The sequence below is a fragment of the Trichosurus vulpecula genome, chromosome 3 (genome assembly GCF_011100635.1).
Source record: "Trichosurus vulpecula isolate mTriVul1 chromosome 3, mTriVul1.pri, whole genome shotgun sequence".
NCBI classification, from domain to species: Eukaryota; Metazoa; Chordata; class Mammalia; order Diprotodontia; family Phalangeridae; genus Trichosurus; species Trichosurus vulpecula.
In genome coordinates, this window is record NC_050575.1 from 334,216,943 (window position 1) to 334,243,516 (window position 26,574).

The window sequence follows — 26,574 nt, forward strand, 5'->3', positions numbered from 1 at the left end:
CCCCACAGATTTATTGTCAGAGTAAGTTAAATAAAGATGTAAAAATATTTTGAAAAATAAAAAAATTATACTTACATATTCTATTTTTGTCATGTCAGTAGCCTATACCTTAATTATTTCTTTACTTCTATGCAATATTAAGTTGTGTCTATAATATAGGGTTTGAGGGAGCTTTAGTATCATGTAGGAAAAAGCAAGGAAGAGAGAAATGTTCCAATTTCAACTAATCTTCCTCTCACCCTGTTCATGGAGTTACCATTTCCCACAAAATGCAAAATATTATTTGTTGATGAAGGAGTATCATTCTAAGTGGTAATAATGGTAGCTAGAATTTATATAGCACTATAAGGTTTGCAAAGCATTTTATAAATAATCTGATTTTTATTCTCACAACAACCTTGGGAGGGAGGGGCTATTTTCATTCCCATTTTACAGATGAGGATACTGATGCAGACAGAGGTTAAACGACTTGCCCAAGATGACAAAGCTAGTGTTTGAGAAAGGATTTGAATTCAGGTCTTCCTGACTCCAAGTCCAATGTTGTATTCACTACACCGTTTTGTTGCCTATGTTAATAGGATGATGTCCAGAATTTTTACTGGTTTATCGCTGATATCCAGAATTTTTCACTTAGGCATCATCTAGGCTTTTCAAATATCTTCAGATATTTCAAAAAGCAAAGAAATACCCTAAAAAAAACCCTCATCATACAATAGGCCAACAAAATTCAGGTACAAACAATGTTTATTTCAACTTTTGACAACTAAAACAAGGTAGGAAGAGTTTCTCATTTTTCCTTTACACTTTTAAGTTTGCAAAAAGTATAAAAAAAAATATTGTCAGTTCCTTCTTGAAAACTCCAAGCTTTATCATGGTCCTTAGATGTTTCATGAAATTTCAAATCTCTTTGAAAACTAAAGAAGTAAAAGTCCCTTTAATTACCATTCACTGGCAGGCCTGTCAAAAATGTTTTGGCTTCATGCCAAGGAGGGGAAGTTGAAAAGGCCATAAATCTGAGTTTCTGTTGCATAAACAATATAATTGTTTACTGTGACTTTTAGTTCCACAATTCTACCAGATTCTCTTATGTCTGTCTTTAATTATCAAAGTAATAATAAATTCTGGGCTGGTTAGGACTTAGATAGCCCATTTCTAATTATTAAGACCTGCATTAGCAAATTGGCTTATTAATAGTTTTAATGCCCTGATAACCATTGTAGTTTCCTTAGTTTCTCCTCATAAGGCTCATTTTTCCGATTACCACCTCCCCCTGCCCCCCCCCCCACCCAGTATAAGTCGTAACTGGCTTCTTTTTTCCCAGGCAAACTATCTCATTTCTCTCCCAGCCAGCTCTGCTTTTGGAAAAAAAAATGTTCGGTATGCTAGATCTGGGACCATGCAAAATTTTTCTGCAATTTAAAATCCGAGAAATTAAATAAAAAAGAAGGTTTTTAATTGATTGTAACTAGCTTGTCTTTTGAAATCAACTTATTAGTAATGCCATCAGTATTTCTATGAGAACAAGTCCTACTCATCAACATGGCATAGAGGCAGCTAGGTAGATAGTCTGGGCCAGAACACTTACTAACCTGGAGTAAGAAAGACTTGAGCTCAAATCCTGCCTCGGACATTTACTAGCTACGGCGTAACCCTAGACAAGTTATTTAAACTCTCTGGGCCTCACTTTCCACATCAATTAAATGGAAATAATAAAAGTAACTGCCTCAGAGAACTGTTGTGAGGACCCAGTGAGCTAACGAATTTGCAAACTTTAAACTGCTATATAAATGCTATAATTAATATTATTATCTTTTCAGTGCCATGAACAATAGATTAGGAGTCCTGAGGTCCGGATTCTAATTCTGGCTGAGCTACTAAATAATTGTGTAACCTTAACCTCTAGGGGTCTGTAAAATGATGAGTTTGGGCTAAATGATCTCTTATGTTCCCTTCCACTTATAAAATTTTATATCCCTGCCAAATTACTAGTTCACATAGTCGTTTAACAAAAAAAAAATATATTGATAGGAACTTAAGAGGATTTACTTAAAGAATTTACAAGATCATCATATACTGTAGTTATTTTTAACTCTTCGAATTCTGGCTAAGTGCACCTGTAAATAGAAAAGGAAACATTAATGCTGTCTTAAACAAGATACGTGGAAAAGTCTTTCATTTGACAAACTCAGGAGGTGAGTTAAGCAACACCTGTATGCCCTCTAGTGGTGAGCTTAAGTATTTCAACTACTAAATTGAAAATACCACCTGGAAGGAGTTTTTTAACTGTATCCTTTGAATTCAATGAGTATTCCATGAATTCAAGGAAGTAGATGGAGAACAAGGAAGGCTAGAAATCTTGGCTGTAAAACAGATTAGAGAAATGTTGCTGACTGTCAATCACCCTCTTTCCAAGTCCAGGGTTCTAGTCCTAACTGCTCTACCCAATTGCTTCTATGCCATGTTGATGTCATATTTCGGGTATCACTAATAAGAAGCAGGAGTATTGACTACAAAAATCAAGCTATTTACAATCTATTAAAAGCCTTCTATTTTATTTTATCATTTCTCAGATTTTAAATTGCAGAAAAATCTTGCATGATCCCAGATTTAGCACACTCATTTTCTGTAGGGATTAGATATTAGAATTCCAGGATCTGCTCTGGGTTATGAACCTCTTGCTGTTCTTATTTCTAAATGTTGAAACAAGAAGCTTCATACCCTTTGATCCAGCCATACCACTACTAGGTCTGTATCCCAAAGAGATGATAAAAATGGGGAAAGGATCTACACGTGCAAAAATACTTATAGTAGGCCTTTTTGTGGTGGCAAAATATTGGAAATTGAGGGGATGCCCATCAATCGGGGAATGGCTGAACAAGCTGTGGTATATAAGTGTAATGAAATTCTATTGTGCAATAAGAAATGATGAAGAGGCAGACTTCAGAAAATCCTGGAAAGACTTGTAGGAACTAATGCAAAGTGAAATGAGAAGAATCAGGAAAACACTGAACATAATATCGGCAACATTGCATGATAATCAACTATGAATGATTCAGCTCTTCTCACCAACAAAATGATCCAAGACAAGTGCAAAGGAGTTATGAAGGAAAATACTGTCCACATCCAGATAAAGAACTGGTAGACTCTGAATGGAAATCAAAGCATACTTTTTTCACCTACTTCATTCTTTTTCGTGGTTTTTTTTTTCCTTTTGAATTGTTTTTCTTTCAAAACTGACTAATATTGAAATGTTTTACATGATAGTACATGTACAACCTATATCAGATTGGCTCCCACTTTAGGTAGAAGTGAGGGGGGCATGGGGGGAGGGGTAGGAGGGAGGGAAAAAATTTGGAACTCAAAATCTTGTAAAAATTAATGCTAAAAATTGTCTTGACATGTAATTGAGAAAAAAATTAAATACCATTAACAATAAAATAACAAGCCTCTTTTTAGCCTATATAATATTTAGTAAATTCAAATCAACCAACATTTATAAAGTGTCTAAGATGTTCAACTGTGCTGGCAATCAAAATGGACTCTTAGCACTCAGTTCAACCAAGTGCCCTTGAAGAGTTTGGCCTTTGTTTCCTTGATTAGATTGGGAGTGCTTGGTGACCTCCTTGCTTCAGGGGAGGGCCTAGTTTACATGGGTTTGAGTGGCATGTTTGGGACATCACAGGCTTTTAAACCACCTGGGTTTGTCGCCTCTTTGTGATGATTTCAGGTCATGTGGGTGAATCGCATGTGTGACTCACCCTTGACCCTGAAAAAGATATAAAACCAGGGGTTGGCTTTCTCTTTCTCGGAGCTCTCACCCACAGCAGTGGTGGCATGCGTGACTCTGGGCCAGCCCTTGTTATGAGCTCCCAGACTGAACTTAGATATTGGTAACTATGGATCGTATTTGGCCTGTGGTCAATGTTTGTAATTTGTCCCTATTTGCTCTGAAGTCTGGGTGCTGGCTTTTTCCACTGAACTAAGTGAATGGTATTTTTATGCCGGATTAAAGTAAGCTTGTTAACCCCTTAACGTTGCTTTCCTTAGTAAAGCAGATCAAAAGAACCTGGGCTTTTGCAGTGTTCTGTGAGCTGGTTGTTACTGATTTTACACCCCCCACAGCAGCTCCTGGCTGGATTGTTGAAACAGTGTAAGTGATGGGGGAGATGTAATGCTAAATCAGGCATGAACCCTGACCTCAAGGTCTTTATACCCCAAAAGGTAGATTATAAAATTAAAGAAATAAAGATAACCATAATATAAATTTAAAGGATGATATAAGAAGAGAATATGGTACTATCTTCTCCTTCAATTCTTTACTTTTTCCACAGTGTCATCAGACCAGATAGCCCAAATCAAGTGCATCCATTAAAGCTGTCCAAAATAGATTCAGAAGTAAGTTTAGGACATTAGAAAAAAACAAAATTTAAGATGTAACCTGTAGCACTTGTTGAATTAGGCTACTACTGCTCTCTACCATTAACGAAATAATTTCTGGTCCATTCGTACATTATGAAAGCACTGAAATTTTGAGGGCTAATAATTTTTGTGGATTAATACTTGTTTATATAGAGTCTACATATAAACAGTAATTTGATTGTTGATACACTACTTGTGAAATTCTTGGAAGAAGATGCTAAAAGTGATAAGTAAATAACAAAATTCATTTGAAAAAACAAAAGATCTAGAATATCAAGGGAAATACTGAAAAGAAGTAAGAAAAGAGGGAGGAAAGAACTTATAGATCTCAAACTGTATTATAAAGAGGAGAGCTTGGAATAAAATAAACCAAAAGGCAAAAGATATAGAATTGCAACCAGGAATAACTTCAAAACTAAATATAATTCAACAAGAGGATAAAATTCTTTCAAGCATTTCTGATAAAAAGACCAGAGCTGAGTAAAATCTTTGAAATACAATGTTTACAACCAGTGTCTCTGATAAAGGCGTCATTTCTAAAAATATTTAGGGAACTTAGTCAAAATTATAAGAATACAAGTGATTCCCCAATTGATAAATGGTCAAAGGATATGAACAGGTAGTTTTCAGAGGAAGAAATTAAAACTATCTATAGTCATAAGAAAAAAATGCCCTAAATCACTATTGATTAGAGAAATGCAAATCAAAATAACTCTGAGGTACCACATCACATCTATAAGATTGGCTAATATGACAGAAAAGGAAAATGATACATGTTGGATAAGATATGGGAAAATTGAGACACTAATGAATTGTTGGTGGAGTCTTGAACTGATCCAACAATTCTGGAGAGCAATTTAGAACTGTGCCCAAAGGGCAACAAAACTGTGCATACCCTTTGATACAGCAATACCCTACTAGGTTTGTATCCTAAAGAGATCATAAAAAAGGGAAAAGGACCCACATGTACAAAAATTTTTATAGAAGACCTTTTCGTGGTGGCCAAAAATTGGAAATTGAGGGGATGATCATCAATTGGGGAATGGCTGAACAAGTTGTGGTATATGAATGTAATGGAATACTATTATGCTATAAGAAATGATGAGCAGGTGGATTTCAGAAAAACCTGGAAAAGCTTACATGAACTGATGCTGAATGAAGTGAGCAGAACCAGGAGAGCACTGTACACAGTAACAGCAACATTGTGAGATGATCAACTATGATAGACCTCGCTCTTCTCAGCAATACAGTGATCAAAGACAACTCCAAAAGACTCATGATGGAAAATGCTATACACATCCAGAGAAAGAACTATGGAGTCTGAATGCAGATTGAAGCATACTGTTTCTACTGTTTTTTTGTTTTTTCTTTCTCTTGGTTTTCCCCTTCTGTTCTGATTCTTCTTTCACAACATGACTAATGTGGAAATACATTTAACATGATTGCACATGTATAACCGATATCAGATTGCTTGTTTTGGGGATGGAGGGAGGAGAGAGTGGGAAAGAGAAAAATTTGGAACTCAAAATCTTATTTAGAAAGAACACTGAAAACTACTTTTACATGTAATTGGAAAAAAAAATAAAATAATATTTGCGAAAAGAATACATATGTGCCTTGAGAATCACAGGATTATAGATTGAGTGCTAGAAAGCACCACAGAACACAGCTAGTCCAACCTCCTCATTCTACAGCTAAGGAAATGGAAACCAAGGCAGGTTAAGTAACTTTCCCATGGCCACATGGGGAGTATTTGAGGTAGATTTTGAATCTAGGTCCTTTAACCCCTTACAATTAAGGGAGAAAAAAGAATACCATTTTTCTCTCACCCCACCTCACATATTTGATTTAATTATCCTGTTTGGCCTCTGTATTGTTAATGTATTTTTGCTTAATTTGAAGATCTTCCCATCCATTAATAGGCCCATGTGACCTGCTTAAATCACATGGAAGCCTAAGCCACATGTGGTGGGAGGAGTGGAAGTGAGGTCAGAGCAGTTAGAGCCATGGGAGAAAGCAGAAGCAGGAAAAGAGGAGACTAGGATTGTGAGTGTTTGTTTGTGGGAAGGCTCCAGCAGGGGGAAGGCTTTGGGCTGCAGTTGCTCCCTGCTGTGATAAATGTGTATTAACTTTGTTGCTATGATGGATTTGGTTTACTGGTGTTGGGATTTGGTTTTCTGGTGTCTGAAGAAATGTTTTGTTTCTGTCTTCTATATGGAGAGTCTGTTATATTTTGTGTTTCAGAACCACGCTGGCATATTCATAGTCATCTTCTGTGCTGTGAATATTGCCTTGGTGATACAGCCTCCTACAGCTCCATGAAATCAGTACAGTGTAATAAATAATCCCCTTCCAAAATACATTTTTACTAAATTGGTAGTATGAAGTTAGATAGTACAGTGGATGGAGTAATAGACCTGGAGAAGAAAAATTGAGTTCAAATGCTGCCTCAGGCACTTACTAGCTGTACAATCCTGAGTGCTGAGCCTGAGGTCAAGAAGCCTTGAGTTCAAATCCAGCCTCAGACACTATCTATGTGAACCCAGGCAAGTCATTTCACCTGTTTGCCTCAGTTTCCTCATCTGCAAAATGGGGGTAGCAATAGTACCTACCTCCCAGGGTAACCGTATTTGTAAAATGCTTAGCAATTCCTGGCACGTAGTAGGTGCTTGTCAAATATTAGCTATTATAACCATTGTTATGATTATCATATAATCTCTCTCAGCCTTAGTTTTCTCACTTGAAAAACTGGGATTAAAAATAGCACCTAACTACCAGGATTGCTGTGAGGATTAATGAGACAACATACATGAATTGCTCTGCAAACCTGTAAGCACTATAAATGCTAGCTATTATACTGAAATTCCTTTTTATTAGAGACAAAACCAATCTTAAGTGTAGTAAAAATCTGATTTTTGAGAATACTGATGTTGCAATTGGGCTTAAGTTCACAGAGATAAATTGGTTTCCTTACTTCTAATCTCTCCACTCTCCAACCCACCCTCCAGAGAGTTGTCAAAGTCATCTTCCAAAAGCATACATTTAACCATGTCACTACCTTGCTTAAGAACTTTTATTGGCCCCCTATTTCCTCTAGGATAAAAGAAAAATTCTTCAATATGGCATTTAAAGCCTGTCCTACTGATTCCTGCCTATCTTTGCATCACTTCTCTTCACATCTGCTATAGTTCAGCCAAACTTGTCTCCTTACTGTTCCCTCAATTCAGCATTCTATCTTCCACCTCTGTATCTTTGCACTGGCTGTCCTGGAATGCCCTCTGTTCTCATCTGCATCTCTTAGAATCCTTAGTTTTCTTTAAGGCTGACCTCAGGTCCCATCTCCTGCAAGAAGCCTTTTCTTTCTGTCTCATCATTAGTGTTCTCTTTCCCTCCTCAAATTATCTTGTATTTATTTCCCTGTATATATGTTCTATACACCAATAGAATGTTTGTTCCTTGAGCGCAGGGAAGGGGAAGGCAGAAGGAAACAATCATTGATTAAGTGCCTACAATGTTCTAGGCAATGCGCTAAGCGCGATATAGAAACATTATCTCATTGGATCCTCACAACAACCCTGGAAGGCAGGTGCTATTATTATCCCCATTTTACATTTGAGGAAATTGAGACAAAAAGAGGTTAAATGACCTGCCCAGGGTCACACAGCTAGCAAGTTTCTGAGGCTGGATTTTGTAAGAGCAAGCAAAGTGGGACTTCTTACTGTTTTTTCTTTTGGAGTGCTTCTCAGCACTAAGGCAATCAAGTGCCTTTGAGTGAGTCTTGCCTTTGTTTGTAGGAAGGCCCATACCCTTTTGCTAATTGGATCAAAAGAGGTATGAAGCCCTGGAAAGGTGTCAAGCCCTTGAGTGGTACGAAGATCCAGGGTACATGTGCTCTGAGGTTAACAATTGGCTGGGGCTCACTCACTGGAAGAGTGTACTGTGATTTGACCAGACAAGACTCTGGGTCGCCATTAAGGAGGCCCCCAGTTTTGAAAACCCAGATGTTGGTGCTTCTCTCTGTGGTAAGTGTGTATATATTGCTGTGGTCAGTGGATAGAAGCCTGTCTGTTGATTTGCGTTATTTTGCTCTATTTTTAATTTCAGCCTGTAATTTCTGTTCATATTTGCTCTGAAGTTCAGGGTGCTGAGTTTCCCCTGAACTAAGTGAATGATATATGTATGTTTGATTTGCCTTGGAAAAGCAGATCAAAGAACCTGTGCTAGCAGCCCCACTGTGTGCTAGCGTTGTTGGTCTTCTTGTTGGCCTCACACCTCCACAGCAGCTGCTAGCAACATTGTTACAGATTTAAATTTGTGTCTTCCTGACTCCCGGCCAGGCATTCTGTCCACTGTACCACTTAGCTGCCAGGGACCGTTTTCCTGTTTACCATTGCATTCTAAATATCTAGCTCAATGCCCTTACACATATTAGATGCATGCTGAGTTCAAGTGGACTGAAAATTGAGGGACAGACAACTTGGGGCCACATAGGATTAGTGGTAGGAGACAGGAGGCAAAAGGACCAACATAGGCAATGTTGACCATAGAGAAATGGTATGGAATGGGGAGCAAGGGAAGAGTTAGGATAGGAATTATTAATCATATGGAAGAGTTGGCTAGAAAAAATGCCTAAAATCAAGAAAAAAAAGGGGGCCCTATAGAGGACCAAAAAGACTGAGCCTGTCACTCTTTCTGCTGCTCTTTCTGGCTCATTTTTTTTCCTGCTGCAGTCTGGAGGGTGAAGACTGTAGCTCACCCAGAGCTGGGGGGTGGGGGGGGCGGTGAGAGGAAAGGGCTCCAGAAACTAAGTGGGTGAGAGAAAAAGGACTCCCTTCCCCCCTGCTCTCCTTCTTTATCCTCTGGCTCCAAGAAATGGCCCTGGGGGTGTTTGTTGCTTTTCTGTACTGTTTTTCCTCCATTTGAGCCAGGACAACCATGGAGCCAGGATTATAGGTAGGGTCATGCAGCAGCCAGCCCAGCAGGGAAGCCCTGAGAAGCCAAGGTACCTGAGACTTAAGCTCCAGGAAGGTTTTGGAGCTGGAACCAAGACTGTGCTCTATAGAGACTGAGCTAAGCTATGAACCTCATCTGCTTACCCTTCGCAGAGATTGAAATAGTGCAAGGAAGGAAGGGGATTATGCTTTCCATGTGTTGAAGGGGTAAGTATATTTGTGATTATACTTTCTGAGGTAAATATTTCTGTGTAAAAGTTAACTTGAATGTTAGTGGCTAAATGAAACTAGGGTACAGGGGACCCTCCCAGGGTCTAGAGCCATTTGAAGAGAGCCTAGATACCTTCAAATACCCTTAAGGGTACCAGAGAACCATGGAGGAGGAGTGAAATGTAACCTACCTAGCCTTCAGGTGGTAGGGGCCAAGGTGGTCTATATTACACATAGGAAGAAATAAAACTTTTTTCTCTATATACCTGAGGCACCCTTTCTCACAAATACACCATCATAGGGAGAATGAACACATAAGACACACATGAAGTAACATGTGGTGAGGGTATATATGTAAAGAGATACACATATAGGGAATACATATAGCTGAGACACACATGGAAGGAGCAATTCACGACTCCAATGCCACAGGATTACTATTGTCTTTTGGAGGTACTTTTTGCCATTTAGGTGCACCATAGTGCACAGAGCACTAGGCCTGGAGTCAGGAAGTCAGGATGAGTCACGAAGACTTATCTTCCTGAGTTCAAATGTGGCATCAGACACTAGCTGTGAGACCCTGGGCAAGTCACTTAATTCTGTTATTTGCCTCAGTTCCTCTTCTGTAAAATGAGTTGGGGATACGGCAAACCACTCCAGTATCTTTGCCAAGAAAACACCAAATGGGGTCATGAAGAGTTGGGCATGACTGAAAACAACTGAACAACAACAAAATTTGTCCCACTTCTCCTGTTAGGCCTGCTTCTCACTAGTCTTAGTTGGGAAGTCTTAAGTGTTGCCAGTAGACATAGTGTCTCCTAGACAAGTGATCTCCATTAGACATTTCTCCTTGCTGGTCTTTCCATAATGTTTCTTTCCTGGTCCCGTGGTTACCACTGGCCACTGCCACATGTGACTTCAATCTCTGCTTGCAGCCTCTAGCTTTAACTGAAGTCCCTACCTCAAGTCTAATCTTTTCTTGACAGAAAGAGTAGGATCTGACATGTTCTTTCATTTTAAAGGCCATTAGCTTTTCTCTTTTAAAGAAAAAGGCAAACAACCATTAAGACAGCCATTCATCAGACTTGGGGTGGGGGTGGGAGGGGTAGGGAGGAGAATAACACTTCCTAAGGAAAGAAAAAAAAATTCCCAGCCTTTTTTTCCCTCAAGAAGTAATTTGTCTATTTGTTTCAGAACATTGACTAGAATCAGCATTCACCTCCAAAAGACTCTTTGCCCCAGACAAATCTTACATCTTGAAGGTAATAGGTGCGTAGCATGTGACCCATTCCCCATCCACACAAGTTCGTTAATCAGTCAATTAGTCACTCAATTAACAAGCATTTATTAAATGCCTGCTGTGTGCTAGATACTGTGCAAGTGCTGGAGATACAAAGAAGACAAAAAGGGAGCTCTTGCTCCCAAGGAGCTCACAGTCTAATGAGGGAGACAATGCCAGCAGCTATGTATAGTAATTCATAAACGAGATAAATTGGAAGTAATCAACAAAGAGAAGGGAGATCAGGAACAGGGAAAGTGGGATTTTACCTGGGACTTAAAGGATGCCGGGGAAGACAAGAGACAGAGATAAAGAGGGAAACAGCAGAGCCACTCTCAGCTCATTAATGCTTCCAGTCTTAATTCTATTTTTTGAACTGTATTTCCAGGTCACTGGGTTGCCTCCCTAGCTAAGGACCAATAACTCCTTATGGCTCCCTGTTTGATTCCCAATTGAGAATCCTGTGCTCTCAAATATATTTTGGGGAGCTCGGCCACAGAAACCCCACAGAACTGTCTGGGTCTAGTGTCTTACAGAATATTTCTGGTGACCAAACATGCATGTTGTTCAGCTACATAATGAATGCAAGAAAGCTCAAAAGATAAGCCCAAGAGGCCATTGTCTTTCCCACCTAGTTACATTCCTGATCTTTCATATGTCTATGTATCAGCGAAGTCTTTTCAGGCCTTGAACCTACTCATACACTAAAGTCACTCAAGATAAAAGAAAGGAAAGAAAGGGGGATGATCTCACAATAGAGAAGAAAAAACCTACATCAATGGAAAGAAGGTCAAAGCAAACCATCTGTGAAAAAATTGAATTTGACCAAGTATCTAATGCCAAAAGCAAATTAGAACCATCCTAATGCGAACCAGGCATTAGGCCTAAAAGATATATTTCTCCCTTTCACCCTGTTCTTTTTCTTTGGGATTCATGGAAATCTATTTGTAGATCAACTCTGAACACATTTTCAGTAAACAAAGGAGGAGGAGGAGGAGGAGGCGGAGGAAGGAGGAGAAGGAGGGAATGATAATATGGGGAACCAGAGGGAAGAGCTAAGAATGTCTAGGAGGATCCCAATACAAATATGGAAGGTCATAGGGTTTTTTTTGTTTTTTGGTTTGTTTTTTTTTGTGAACTAAATGATTTTTGAAGATTGTCTGAAAGGCTAAAGGGAGCAAACATTGAGCTAAAATTGTTCCTTCACCCCAACCCCACGTATCTCTAATGTTGTTCGTTTTTTAAGAAGACTACTTGCACTGGAATTGGCTTTAAATGCGGCAGAGTTGCACAAAGTCATCAGCCTGGTTCTCTCTTCCAGAGTCATTTGAGTTTAAGTCCTGCTGGTTCCCCTCCACTGGTTTAGCCATCTGCAGAAACAGTTTAATGGAGTGTGGCCACTGAGCATGCTACAGCTTCTTGGTGCCACAGGTGAGAGTTGATTGCCAGGTGGACACCAAAGGTGAATGAGCAGACCTGAAAATGGCTCAATATGCCCTCACACCAGAGGTGCTAGTTCTCCTTGAACACCCCATACACACTTCTCTAATAACACTGATGGGTATATATGTGGAAGCTCTTAACAAGGGCAACAAGAGGGAACGGTGGAAAAAGGTAGAAAGACTTAGGAGTCAGAAGATCTAGGTTCAAATCATGCTTCTCTGGTACTTAATACCTGAGTGACTGTAAGCAAATTATTTAACCTCCCTGGGCCTCAGTTTCCAGCTCTTGACCTATAAACTAATTTTTAAAGAAATAGTTACAAAACACATTGAACGACCTTTAAACATCTTCCAATTAAAAAGAGAGAAACTTGTACATAACCAGCTGAAGGGCAATGGTTTAAGTGAGTCATAGAGATGATAATCCAATGCTACCTTTGTAAACAATAGCTCATTTACTAGCAAATAGAGCCTGCCCAATTATAGCGCTCTGTCGTGTCATTCCATGGTCCAGATACCTTAACTGTACTTTTGTACAAAACTTTGTTATACTAAAACATTCTGAACTTGAACAAAAATCATCACCCTCTTCCATAAGCTCAAGCTTACATAACTTCTCTTCTGAAGAATCCTTTGCATGATCTGCCAAAGGAGAAGAAGAACTCTTCTAAGCCCTACGGTAGAAAATAGGGTGAGGGACAGCTTACATGTTGTACTTTGGCTAAAACAAGAACCAGCCTGGTCCAAATTCTGATCAAAGACATAATTACCCCCTTAAGGAAACACAGAACAACTGTAGAGAGCAACAAGAAAAAACTGAAATAGAGTATGACGTTCATGCTGTGAACCAAACCAAGTCAACCAAAAACTACCCTAAATTTTAATCCACATGAGCTACAAATGACAAACAAAGTTTATATAAACCACAATAATTTTAGCTAATTTGACCTTGCATGTGGCTCAGTGTTGGCAAGAATGTGCTTTTCTGTTCAGGTACTATTCATTCATGCTGACTTTAAAGGAACTGCTGTGTTTTGTATAAAGTAACAATAATTCTATTGTCCAAAGACAATTCACTAACATGAAAATAAACATAATATCACAATGAGAGCTCAGTATCTTCAAATATACTCAAAGGTCTATGATGACCTCAGTCTGTTTCTCTTTGTGATTATGTCAGCTTTCAAAATATATGTCAGCATCTAGAATTGACCATGAGTTAAGGCCAGTCCTGACAAATCTATCTTTTGATTACAATAGTAATAAAAGTATAATTTTAAAAGCTACAATAATGATGGAAGGCACCAAGTCAAGACTCTCTTCTGCAGTCAAGCATGCCTCTACCCTGGGGTTTGCCTCTTTTATTGCAACTTGTGGGATGCCAAAAACAGATTGAGGTGGTATGCAATTATTTGATTGGCCAGTTCCAAAAGGGGGAAATCCAAATGATCGGTCAAAGGGAAATATTCATCAATCACCAAAGTTTAGTCATCAAACTTTCCACGTCACCAATCACAAGTGTTTAGTCAGTGACTAGGCAACAGGATTCAGAGACTTTCCACCAGCCTGTTAAGAACAAGGGAAAAGGGGAAACTGGTTTTCTGGAACGCAGAAGCTCTCAGAGCACAGTCACAGAGGGTAGGGGGGACATGGACAATACATCTCTACCTCTATTCCTAACACAGATTAATACAGCCTTTGTGATGGAATACTACTGTGCTCTAAGAAATGATGAGCTCAATGACTTTAGGAAAACACAGAGAGACTTGCACAAAATAATGAAGAGTGAAATGAGCAGAACCAAGGGAAGATTGTATATACTAACAGCAATATTGTTTTAAAAACAACTTTGTACTAATAAGTTACTTTGATATTATAAATACCCATATTAACTATACAGGACATAGGAAAAAAGATACTATCTGCATCCAGAGAAAGAACTGTTAAATAGAAGTATATATAGACTAATTATATATAAACATATATATAGGCATATATATGTGTGTGTGTGTCTAATGGTAACCATCTGGGGGAAGGGAAGAAAAAATTTACATGATAATTTTGTTGTATATTTGAAAGGAATATCAAGTTGTACATAGTAGATTTACAGTTTCATATGTAATCATCTTTTCTATTGTACTATGTTATGGAAATGCTTGCTTTATTCCATAAATTAAAAATAAAATGTAAAAAGTAACAAACTATAAATCTATATAATATAAATATATCAATTAAAAGCAATATAATAATCAATACATGGATGTTATCATCAATACATAGTGGGTTAATTCCAACCTATATAATTCTTGTTCTAACAATTAAAAGTAATTCTATTCTATTTACCTTACATGAAGACAATCACTGATACCCATAAAACACAATGAACTGAGTAGATACCAATCCAATTGAGTAGGGGTGGTTTAAATTAAATTTAAATTATTCTCACAATAGCACATACCTCAAAGAGCTATATGAGGATCAAATGAGATAACATACATATAGGCAAGGAGTCTACCATTTCCTGCTACCCACCTGATCTCCTCAGGTGAGAAGAGCCAAATCTTCCTCTGATCAAGTACCTTGCATCTTCTATCTCCGGCTAGGAATAGGGTGTTTCCTGATGGAAGGCAGCAAAGGGCTGGGGTGGACATCCTCCATTTGCCCCAAAGCAATGACTTCTGTCTGTACCAGCATAAGGTAACTCCCATCTCCTGTTGCCAGTCTGTTCCCCCAATATGGATGTAGGGAACCTCTGGTGCAAAGAAGAGCAATCTTCCCTTTGGTATCAGGCCTTTCCTGTTGGGCCTGTCCCTTGAGGGAAGAGAAACAAGAAAGTTAGTGGGGAACAGGACTTCTTTCTCCTGCCATACAGGGCCAACCTCTATCCTCCTATGCCTTTTTTTCTCCTTAATCTGTATCCTTCAGAGAGAAGAGGAAAAATGAAGCAGGGCCTCCCATCTGGTCATCTGACCATGTGTCTCCAATTTCAGTCTGCATTTGCCTCCAGTCCAATCTCCATCCTCCCTGGGGAAATGAAGTGTTGCCCTCCACTCAGTGATGATCACACCTAGTCATATTCTTCACATTGCAGTGATTGATTCTGAACCCCTTTAGGTCATCATCCAAACACTGTTCCCCACTTCCTAATTCCTTATCCCTATCCCCCTCAACCCCTCTGCCCCAAAGTTTCAACCAAACACTACTCAGCCCTTCCACTGTACCTTCTGGGATACCTGTTCAATAGGAAATAAACTTGTCATCATCCTTAACATTTTCTCTCTCACTCCTTCCATTTACTAGCTATTATTGAAAATTGGCTCCCCGCAGAGGACACTTCCAGGTTTTCCCTTTACCTCCATCACAGATTGCTATCTCTCTTCCTTTGAGGTTCATCCTGGTAGATGTTGTCTTCAGACCTCCAAGTCACTGTCCTTTCTTCCTGAATGAGTTTGTACATGGCTCACAACTTTTCTTTTCTCCCCAACTCCTGCTCTAATACTAGAACTTCAACATACGTGTTAATTCCCTTTCAAACTCCTTGAACACTTAGTTCCTCAACCTACTCTCTTCCCATGGCTCCTCCACCCCACCTCAGCCACACACAGAAACAGTCATCACCCACAAATGTACCACCTCCACATTTAAGAATTCTGATATGGGAGCTGTACTCAGGTGGCCCCTGGTTACCGTATCTGTGAGTTGCTAGCTTTCCACGTGACGGCTGTTCAGGCGCCTTTTTGTTCGCCCGCAGTGCGGTATTTGGCCCCGTTTTTTGTCAGCTGCATTCCCTAGATGGCAGCCGCTAATGAGCACAAAGAGCACTTTAGTCAGTTTGGTACTGTACGAAGATGTTTCCTGCCATTTGAAAAAGAAACAGGCTTTCACAAAGGTTGTTGTTGGATTGGATTTTCTTCAGAAGAAGAACTTCAAAGAACATTACAGCAAGAAAATCATTTCATTGATGGAGTCAAAGTCCATGATCAGCACCAAAGACACAGATGTGGAGATATGAAGCAGCAAATCTGATTTAGCATCAATGTATTGATGAATTGTGAAATAAAAATGTTATACTATAGAAAAAAAAAGAATTCTGATATGCCCTTATCTGACATAACCTATTGGCTTTTCACCTTTCTCTCTGCCTTCCCTTACAAAAACCCACTTTTCATCCTCACCACGGCCTCCAAACCCTTGACCCCTCAATTCTCTCTGGGCTGTTGTCTCTTCTGCAATGGGCAACCCTTCTTCTTATCCCCATCTTAAACCATTGGTGAACCAATTCAACTCATACTGTCCTTCTCTCTTGAATCTCTAGCCCCCTTATCATATCACCAGTTACACCCTGACAAGTCTTAGCCTTGGATGTCTCCCACCATTAGTTGCCTTTGTTCCTAAATGCATGCTGCTGAATGTAGAACGAGAAAATTACACAATTGTTCTGACTGGCTCCACTACAAATTTATGTTACACAACCTCAACTGGGCCCTCATTGCTGCTAGGCAAGCCTATTGTATCTGCCTCATCAAATCACTATCCCACTCTCCACAACTCTTCCAAACCTTTTTAACCTTCTTCAAATTTCTTATGGCTCCTTCCACTCTCCAAGTTGAGAAACTTGCTTCATGTTTTACAGCAAAAATAGAGGCTCTGTGAGCTCCCTCTTCTTTCCTCTTCCTCATTTATCCCTCAGATGCCTTTTGCCAGTCTCTCCTCCTTCACCCCTGTCTCACATGATGAAGTCGTCTTACTCCTTACCAAGGCTAATCCCTCTACCTGCTTAGGTAACCCCAATCCTTCCCATCTCCTCCAACGTATTGCTCCCTCTGTCATCCCCACTCTATCACTTATTTTCAATCTCTCCCTGGCTACTGACTCATCCCCTCCTGCTGCCTAAAACATGCCTATGTCCCCCTCATCTTGACAAAACCCTCACTTGATCTTTTCATCCTCAAAAACTATCATGCTATATCTGTTCTGCCCTGTGTGGCTAAACTCCCTGAAAAGGCTGTCTACAATAGGCGTCTCCCCTTTCTCTCTTTCTCTTCTTCACATCTTACAATCCAGCTTCTAACCTTATCATTCCACCAAAATTGCTCCTTCCAAATTTACTAGTGACCTCTTAGCTGCCAAATCCAATGGCCTTTGCTCAATCTTCTCAGCCTCTCATCAACTTTTGATACTGTTGGTCACCCTCTCCTCCTTGATACTTTCTTCTCTCTGGTCTTTTGGGATACCTCTCTCTCCTCTAACCTGTCTCCTTCTTCTCAGGCTCCTTTGCTGGATCCACCTCCAGATCATGCCCTCTAACCACAGGCTCTGTCCTGGGCATCTTCCCCATGATCTCATCAGTTCCCATGGATTTAATTATGTCTCCATACTAACAATTCTCAAATATACCTATCCTGCCCAAAACCTCTGCTGACCTCCAATCTTGCATCTCCAACTGCCTTTCAGACATCTCAAACTGGATGTCTAGTTGATAATCTTAAATTCAACATGTCCAAAACTGAATTCATTATCTTTCCCTCTAAACCAGGGGGTCCTTGAGGCCCCATGTGGCCCTCTAGGTCCTCAAGGACAGCCCTTTGACGGAATCCAAAGTTCACAGAACAAATTCCCTTAATAAAAGGATTCGTTCTGTAAAACGTGAATCTGTTATTTCATTAATACAGGCAACTTGTGGGTGAGGAAATTCCCTCTACCAATGTAAATTGGCACCACTTCTGTAATGTATATAGCCAATCCAATAAACATTTATTAAGCATCTACAACATGCCAGGCAATTGTATTCCACTGGGAATACAATTAATAAAAAGACCATCCTTACCCTTGACAAGCCTACAAACTAAAGAAAGAGACAACACACAAAAGGAGGTAGGAAAGGGGAGGGTAATAGAACACCAAGAGGTACTCGGAACTGATGTATTTTGTTTTACGGAATTCAAACCAAGCAAGGTAGCAAATGCAAAGCGAAGTGATCTGAGAGTCCAGTTTCTTCCCTCTATAAAGAAAGATATTGGGAAGAGTTTGGTAGTCTACCCTCCAGCCCTCCAGCAGAAGGAAAAGGAGGCTCAGGGAGCTGGAGTCAATCAATTCTTGAGTTAGCAACATGGTAGTGAGTTTCAAAATTGAGTTTATATTGGGAAGGGCATATTGTTCCATGCAGTTGAAATCAGAAATGGCAGCAGATGCAAAAGGAAGTATCTATAGTCTTAGGGAACAGCCTAGAACACTGAATAGGTTATCAAGTGACTTGCCCAAGATCACACAGCCAGGACTGTCTGAAGCAAGACTTGAACCTGGATTTAAAGACTTCATGTATAGTGAAATAATTTCCATTATTATGTTCCCTCTAGGATTCTATTATCTACCTAGTGTTAGGTACACAGACTTTTTCATTTATAAAGATAAAATATATGACTTTTCTTCTATTTTTTCATTTTTTAAAATTTTGTTTGATGGATTCTTGATGTCTCAGTCATTAGCTTCCATTTGCCCAATTCTAATTTTTAAGGATTTTCTTCATTTAGCTTTTGTATCTCCTTTTCAATTTGGCCAATTGTACTTTTTAAGTTGTTTTCCTTTTCCAAGCTGTTGATTTTTTTTCATGATTCACTTGCATCACTCTCATTTATTTTTCCAATTTTTCTTCTACCTCTCTTATTTGATTTTTAAAATCCTTTCTGAGCTCTTTCAAGAGGACTTTTTGGGCCTGAGACCAATTCATATTCCCCCTTGAGGCTGGTTACTAGCTTTCTGAGCCAGGGCCTCTCGGTCACTGTTGAGCCGTGGGTTCTGGGGCTGGAGGTCTCACAGCTGTCCAGTTGTGCCGCTGGTCTGCTGAGCCAGGCCCTTGGAACCTGGGTTGCTGATCTGTGCTGGGGCTACCAATCTCCCCCTAGCTTGCCTGGACATTGCCTGCGCTCTCTACACTTCCCTTTTACCCAAGTGAGACAGGCCTTTCCTGAAATCCTTCTAAGTTGGACTGGAAAACTGTTTCAATCCATTTTTTTGGTGAGGTCTGTTGCTCTAGGTAAGACCTGCACAACTCCTAAACTTCTTCAGGCCGAAGATGGGTTAGACTAGGAACAGACAATGGTTGGTTGCTGCAGGTCAGGTGACAAACAGGAGAGTGCTGCAGTGGCAACCCTACATCTTCCCAGCCCCATGAAATCCTTTGGTGGCCTGCAAGCCTTATGCAAGGGACTTATGTTGTCCAGGTCTGCTCCAGCATTTGTTTAGAGACTTGATTTAAAAGTCGTTCCAGGGCAACCTGGGTTAGAGTTCAGGCCACTTTCTGCCCTTTCTCTGCCTCCTCGAATTGTATCGCTTTTCTAAGCTCCACTATTGGTTCCATTGGTTTGATGGACATTTCCACAACCTTTAAAGTTTGTAAACTGCTTTACAAAACTTATCTCAGGGGATCACCAAAACTAAGCCAGTGAGGTGGGTATTACAGGTATTATAGCGGTTAAAATTTTTAATTTTTAGTAAACTTTAAATTTCAAATCAAAGTCTAAGAACATTTAATTTTTTTTAATTAAAGATTTTAAATCTCCATTTTGCATAAGAGGAAACTGGCGCTCAGCAAAGTCAAGTGACTTCCTCAAGGTCACACAGCCGGCAACTGCCAAGGACAGCATTCAAATTCAGATCTCACTAAGAACCTGAGAAATGTGCCACCGTTTGCCTTTTAATGAAGTTTGTCCCTCTCCGGCCCACGTCGGATGTAATTCTCTTGGATTTCCACACCTTCCGCAGAAACGAAATCAAGCGGCGCCCTTTCCCCGCCCGCCCCGGCCTGCTTTGACCAGCCAATCAGGACGCGGTCGGGGCCGTCCTCTGCCGGAGTGTCATGGCAGCCTCCACACGCTGCTGCTTGTGCTTGCGGCTCCGGCCGCTCAAGAGCCGGCCCCTCCTCGGGCCGGGGCCGGCCCCGCGGCTCCCTCCGAGGCAGGCGCGAGCGCTCTGGGGAAGCACGAAGCCCAGGACCGTGACCGTGGACTTGGGCAGCAGGTACGGGAGCTCCCGGCGCCGCCGCCGGCCCCTCTAAGCACCGGCACTTTCTGTGCCCGCCCGCGCGCCGGGGCTCTGCTTGCCCAACAGCGCGGCCCCCCCTCAGGGACCCTAGCCCTTCCCGGGTGGATCTCCGCCCACCTGGGGCCCTTCCCACTCCCAGTTCCCTCGGGGTCCTCCCGGCCCCGCCCCCCTCCTGTCTGGGCCCGGGTTGAGCAGTCGAGCCACCCCTGGGGCGAGTGCGGATTAGGACCTGCAAATCTTCATCTACTCATCCTTTCTAGGGAAGTCTTTGAACTCCGCTGAGCCTCAGCTTCCCTATGTGCAAAATGGAGCGCAGTGGGAGAGCGCTGGAGTCTGGAAGATCTGGGTTCAGATCCTGCCTTTGATACGTTCTAGCCCTGTGACCGTGGGCAAGCAAGCCACCTAAACTTTCCCAGTCTCAGTTTCCTCATCTGTAAAAACGAGGGAGTTGGACCGGATAGCCTCCGAGGTCCGTTCTAGCACTAAATCTGTGGCTATGCGAAATCGCATCTTCCTCACAAGGCTGTCGTGAAGATGGAACCAGATAAAACTGATCCTGAGATGGCTGTGCGGATCAAAAGCGATTTGCAAACCTTAAAGCGCTATGTTAATGAGAGCAGCCCTTAGCACAGTGCTTGCCATAGAGTAGGTGCTTGATAATGCTTCTTGATTTATTGTTTACTGAGCCTGGAGTTCAGTCATGAAACATAGTGAAATTTTGGAGTTCTTTTGTGGGATTCTGTTGTTTATCAGCTGTGTGGACTTTCATAATTTCCTTATTTGTAAAACGGGGAGGTTTAACTGCCTTATCTCTAATGCTCTTTCCATTCTTAATCCTCTGATTCTTTCCCACGTTGCTTCTGTCCTGTGTTATTTGCTCAAGTCCCACGGCATCCAGTTTGCTGCCTCAAAGTTTCAGATGATTTCTTAATTGTCAAATTCATTGACTTTTTCTCAGTCCACATTCTTGATGTTTCTGCTCTGTTCACAAGATTGACCTCTCATTGCTTCCTCAGTCAAGAAGTCAAACAAGTATCTGTCTATTAAGCTTTTACTGTTTACCAAGCCCTGTGATAGGCCACTAGGGATACAAAGAGGAAATCAAAACAGCCACTGCCCTCAAAGAACTTAGGTTCTGTGGGGGAAAGCATGGAACAGCATATCTGTATATTAGACACAAAACATATGCTTAGGCAATTTGGGCCATGGTAGGAAGTACTGGTACTTGGAAAGGTCTCATATTGGAATTTGAACTTAAACTGATCTTTAAAGGAATCTGGGGATCTAAGTAAGAGGCAGAGATCAGGAGGGATTACATTCCAGGCACTTTCAATAAAACAGGGAGATAAAAGATAGATTACTGTCTATAAGGGACATCAGTCTGACTGAACTGCAGAGTATGTGAATGAGTATAATGGGTAAAAAGTCTTGAAGGTTAATTGGAGCCTGGTTTTGAAGGACTTTAAATGCCAGAGAGATGTGACAGTAGAGAGCCATTGGAGCCTTTTGTTGGGGACTGACATAAGCAGACCTGTGCTTTATGAATATCACTTAAGTGCCTGTATGGAATATGGATTGGAGGGGAGAAGTTAGAGGCTGGGTGACTGATGTAGGAGTGTCTTTTGCCATGGTCCAGTTAAGAGATGATAAAGGTCTGAAGGTCTGAACTAGGGTGTTTGTGAGGGGAGAGAATGTAAGAGTATGAAGATAGAATTCTCGGGACTTGGTAACCAATTGGATTTGGGAGAAGGGGTAAGCAATAGAGAATGACTTCTGGGTTGTGAACTGGAAGAATGGTGGTACTCTTGATAGGAGTAAGAAAGAAAGGACAGGGTGGTAAGTAGTATTATATTGCAAGAGGACAAGAAGGAAGAGGATTAAGAAAAGACCACTGTTAGATACAGCAACCAAAAGAGGCCTGGTGACTTTGGATAGGGCAGTTTCAATCAAGTGGTAAAGAATGAAGCCAGAAGAAGTTTTGTGGAAGAAAGATAGAGTTTTATTTTAGACATGTTGAATTTAAGGTGCCTTTGGGACATCCATTTGGAAACATCCAGTAGGAAGTTAGTGATGAAGGGCTGGTTCTGATCTTAGAGTCATTTACATAGAGGTGAACTCCTGAGAGCTGATAAATACACCATAAGAGTATAGAAAGAAAAGAAGACACAGGAAGAAACCTGGGTTCCAACCACGGTTGAAGAGGAAAGGGAAGAGAGACATCAGTAATGATCCAGCAAAGGAAACTAAGAAGTAATCAGGCTGGCAGGAGGAAAGAAAAAGCAGAGATTAATCAAGAGGGTGGTCAAAAGTGCCGTACACTAAAGAGAAGTCAAGAAAAATGAGGACCGAGAAAAGGCCCTTACTTGGCCCTGTTGGAAATTTAAGGGAGAACAGTTTCAATTGAATGATGTGGTTGTAAACTAGATTGAAGAGAATGAGAGGAAGTTGAGTCAGAGGTTGATGAAACCTGACCTGTGGGTCCTCCAAACTATCTTATGTGTATGTACATACATAAATACATAGATAGATATAGAGATATCGCCTCCCTTTCACAACCAAACTCCCAGAAAAAGTTGTCTACGCTCATTGCCTCCTTTTGCCCACCTCCATTTTTCCATTTCAGCCTCTGTTTTAATTCTCTGCCACCTGATAGAAGCTGCCCTAATCAGACATCCTCAGGGTTCTCTTTACTGCTACATCTAATTCTTAATCCTCTTCCCTCTTGACCTCTGAAGTATTTGACATCATTGAGCACTCTGTGTTTCTAAAGACTCTCGTCCTTGGTTTTCAGAATACCACTCACTCTTAGATATCCTCCTACCATCCTCTCATGAGCTGCTTTGTAAGATCATCATCCATGCCCGGCGTCTTATTGTGAGTGTGCCAAAGGGCCCTGCTTTGGGCCCTCTCCTCCCTACTCCCTCGGTAATCTCTTCAATTAGTCAACAAATGCCTACTATGTTCCAGCTTTAGGGGATAAAAAGTAATAAATGAAACCATCCTAGGCTTCAAAGAGCTTACATTCTGTCAGAAGATACAATGTGAACTTAAATAAACAAATATAAAATAACACTATTTACAAGGTAAATTTTTGAGTGGGAAGGGAAGCTGGCAGGGGAACAGGAAAGGCTTCGTGTAAAAGATGTCACTTACAGAAGGGAGTATTAAAGGAAACCAAGGATTCTAAGAGCTTAGGGGACAGCCAGTAATCTCTTTTTTCTTTTTTTGTTTTGGAGGGGGGAAGGCAGGGCAGTTGGGGTTAAGTGACTTGCCCAAGGTCATACAGCTAGTAAGTGTGTCAAGTGGCTGAAGCCAGATTTGAACTCAGGTCCTCTTGACTCCAGGGCTGGTGCTCTACTCACTGGGCCACCTAGCTGCCCCCCAGCCAGTAGTCTCTATGCAGATGATTTGAAAAGCATCAGGGTTTAGTAGATAGCAGTGAACTCCAGAGTCAAAAAGACCTAAATTCAAATCCTACCTAAGATACTTCCTAGCTGTGTTCCCTTCTAGATCTAAATCTATGATCCATCTGCATATCCATCCTTCATTTGTCTCCTGAATCCCTATTTCCACACCTCCAACAGCCTTCAAGACATCTTCCATAGATGTTCCAAGGTCATCTCAAGCTAAATATATCCAAAACAGAACTCACTTTTCCTCCCAAACCTTCCCTCCTCCTAACTTCCTATTTCATAGGCTCATGGATTTAGTGTTATAACAAACCTTAAAAGCTATAGAGCCCATCCCCTCTTTTTACCAGTGAGGAAACTGAGGCTGAGAGAAGGTCACATGGCTAGTATCTGAGGTGGGACCGGTATATATATATATATAAATCCACACACACACACACACCCAGACACTTACTGTATGACCCTGGGCAAGTCACTGAACCTCTCTCAGCCTCAGTTCCTCATCTATAAAGTGGGGATAGTAAGAGCAGTTGTAACAGTTGTAAAGCACAGTACCTGGCACATAGTAAGCACTTTATAAATGTTAGTTATTATTGTTATTATTATTATACCATCCTGCTTCTGGGTTAGTAGGTCGCTGACAAGGTTTGCAACTTTGAAGTTGAGCTCAACTCTTCTCTGTCACTTTCCCCCATGTCCAGTCATTCTACTTGCCAACATCTCTAGCATCCATCTCTTCTTTCTTCTTACATCACAACCACCCTACTTTGTTGTTCAATCTTGTCTGACTCTTCATGACCCCATTTGGGGTTTTCTTGTCAAAGATACTGGAATGGTTTGCCATTTCCTTCTCTAGCCCATTTTACAGATGAGGAAACTGAGGCAAATGCTCAGTGTTAGGTAACTTGCCCAGGGTCACACAGCTAGTAAGTGTCTAAGGTTAGATCTGAACTCAGGTCTTCCTGTCTCCAGGCCCAGCATTCTATCCACTATACCACCTAGCTTCCCAACCTAGACCAGACCCTTGACATTTCTTGCCTGGACTGTGTTAGATCCTATTGTGTGTCTCAAGTGTCTCCACTTCTAAATATCTTGCTCATAGCTGCTAACTTGATACTCCTAAAGAACAAGTCCAACTATGTCACTCTTCTACTCAAGAAGCTACAGTGGCACCCCTATAGGATAATATACAAATTCTTCTGTTTAACATTTAGTCTTTCATAATCTGGCACCAGACAAAGTTTTTCAAGCTAATTACACATTACTTCCTCTCCTTGTACTATATCATCTGCCAAACAAACCTCCTTTTAGTTGTTACTTGTACACAGTATTCCAAGTTCGTGTCTTCATTCCTTTACAGAATCTATCCAGCACCTATTGAATATTCTCCCACCATACCTCTGTTTCTAGGAAACCCTAGCCCTCTTCAAGACTCAGCTCAAGAGGCTTTTCCTTATTTTCTCAGTTGTTAATCTCCTACCTCCATCTCTTTTCTGTATTTCATATATATTGTTTTTGTTCATGTGTGACCACAATGTATTCCCCAGTAGAATGTAAGCTGCTTGAGAACAGGGACTCTTACCCTTTTGGTTTTGTGTCTCTAATGTCTAGCCCAGTGCCTCTCACACAGTAGACACTGAAATTAATACTTGTGGATGGAGTGACGAGTATGATTTCAGCAGGCAGAAAGGAAGAGAGATGGCAGTTAAGGCAGAGAAAACGTGAAGAAAGTACCATAGCATGTAGAAGAGAGGAGGCTGGAACAAAGATTGTATTGAGGGTGTATTGGGAAGTGAGGTTGGTGGTGCCAAAATGTGAAGAAGCCAGGCAGAGAAATCTGGACTTGATTCAGAAAGAAACCTTTGTAGGCTTGTCAGCAGATTGTGCTTGATGTAATCTAGTGGCACTTACCCTGGGGTCTGTGAACTTTTTCCCACTGTTTTGGTCATTGTATTTCAATATAATTGATCTCCTTTATACTTTTGTGCATTTCTTATGCACTTAAAAACATTCTAAGAAGGGATCCATAATCTTCACCCTATCACAGAAGGGTTAAGAACCCATAGTGCAAAGTTTTACAGAGATTAATCCTACAATTGCTTATTGGACTGTCCAACCTTATGTTTTTGTTGAAATAGTAGACAATGTATTTTGATTTGCCATTTTAGTGAGAGCTCTGAGTCAGCTTTGTTTACTGAAGCATTTATGTAAATTTCTTTGCTTGTACGTGGCCGCATAAATCCCACTGCAGGTCACATTTTGAACAGTCCTGGACTAGATATTATTAGTATTATAGTATTATAGCTTGCTAGTAATGGAGGCTTGCTGGTAATACCATCATAATTCTGGCATGAGGTGATAAAGATCTGAATTGAGGTTGTAGCTGTGGGAGTAAAAGGGAGTGAGCAGATACCATCGACCTTCCCAAAGAAGAAATAGTAGGAATTAGAAATTCAAAGGATTTTTAGAAGGAATTCCTGCTTATCACTTAACCTCATTCAGCCTCCTAGGATTCAAACTAGAGAATATAAGCAGAGCACTTTGCAAAGTTTAAAGCTCTCTAAAAATTCTATAAAAAGTATATATAAAGTGTTATTATTGCCAGCATTTGATAAATACCCTGCTGTCTTCAAGAAAACTTCGTAGGCTCTCTGAGTCAGGGCTGTCAATTGAATTGATAATTGAAGTCCTTTTGGTTTTGTTTTAAACAGAAAACTAGAAATATCCTCTGGAAAACTGGCTAGATTTGCAGATGGCTGTGCTGTAGTACAGGTAAAACATTATGGTTTTTAATTTTCAGTTTTTAAAAAATAGTTACTGGA

The 26,574-nt window shown here is 40.6% G+C and overlaps 2 protein-coding genes across 2 annotated transcripts in view; both read left to right on the plus strand.

Annotated features, from left to right (window-relative positions):
- The first annotated feature begins 16,094 nt into the window (after positions 1 to 16,094).
- On the plus strand, positions 16,095 to 16,328 carry LOC118842567 (SRA stem-loop-interacting RNA-binding protein, mitochondrial-like). Its single transcript, XM_036750018.1, has one exon. It carries the CDS (start codon positions 16,095 to 16,097, stop codon positions 16,326 to 16,328), a length of 234 nt encoding a protein of 77 aa, XP_036605913.1.
- A 3,800-nt stretch (positions 16,329 to 20,128) lies between these two features.
- The window catches only part of PNPT1 (polyribonucleotide nucleotidyltransferase 1), a 44,484-nt gene continuing 38,038 nt past the window's right edge, over positions 20,129 to 26,574 (plus strand). The window contains exons 1-2 of the mRNA XM_036751755.1: positions 20,129 to 20,318; positions 26,464 to 26,524. Coding sequence (XP_036607650.1) covers positions 20,158 to 20,318; positions 26,464 to 26,524 — 222 coding nt within the window. The 5' untranslated portion in view covers positions 20,129 to 20,157. The remainder of the gene's footprint in view (positions 20,319 to 26,463; positions 26,525 to 26,574) is intronic.

Bases quoted from the DNA above. Each gene is read 5' to 3' on its own strand.
- LOC118842567 (XM_036750018.1), top strand. From the start codon at position 16,095: ATGGCAGCCGCTAATGAGCACAAAGAGCACTTTAGTCAGTTTGGTACT.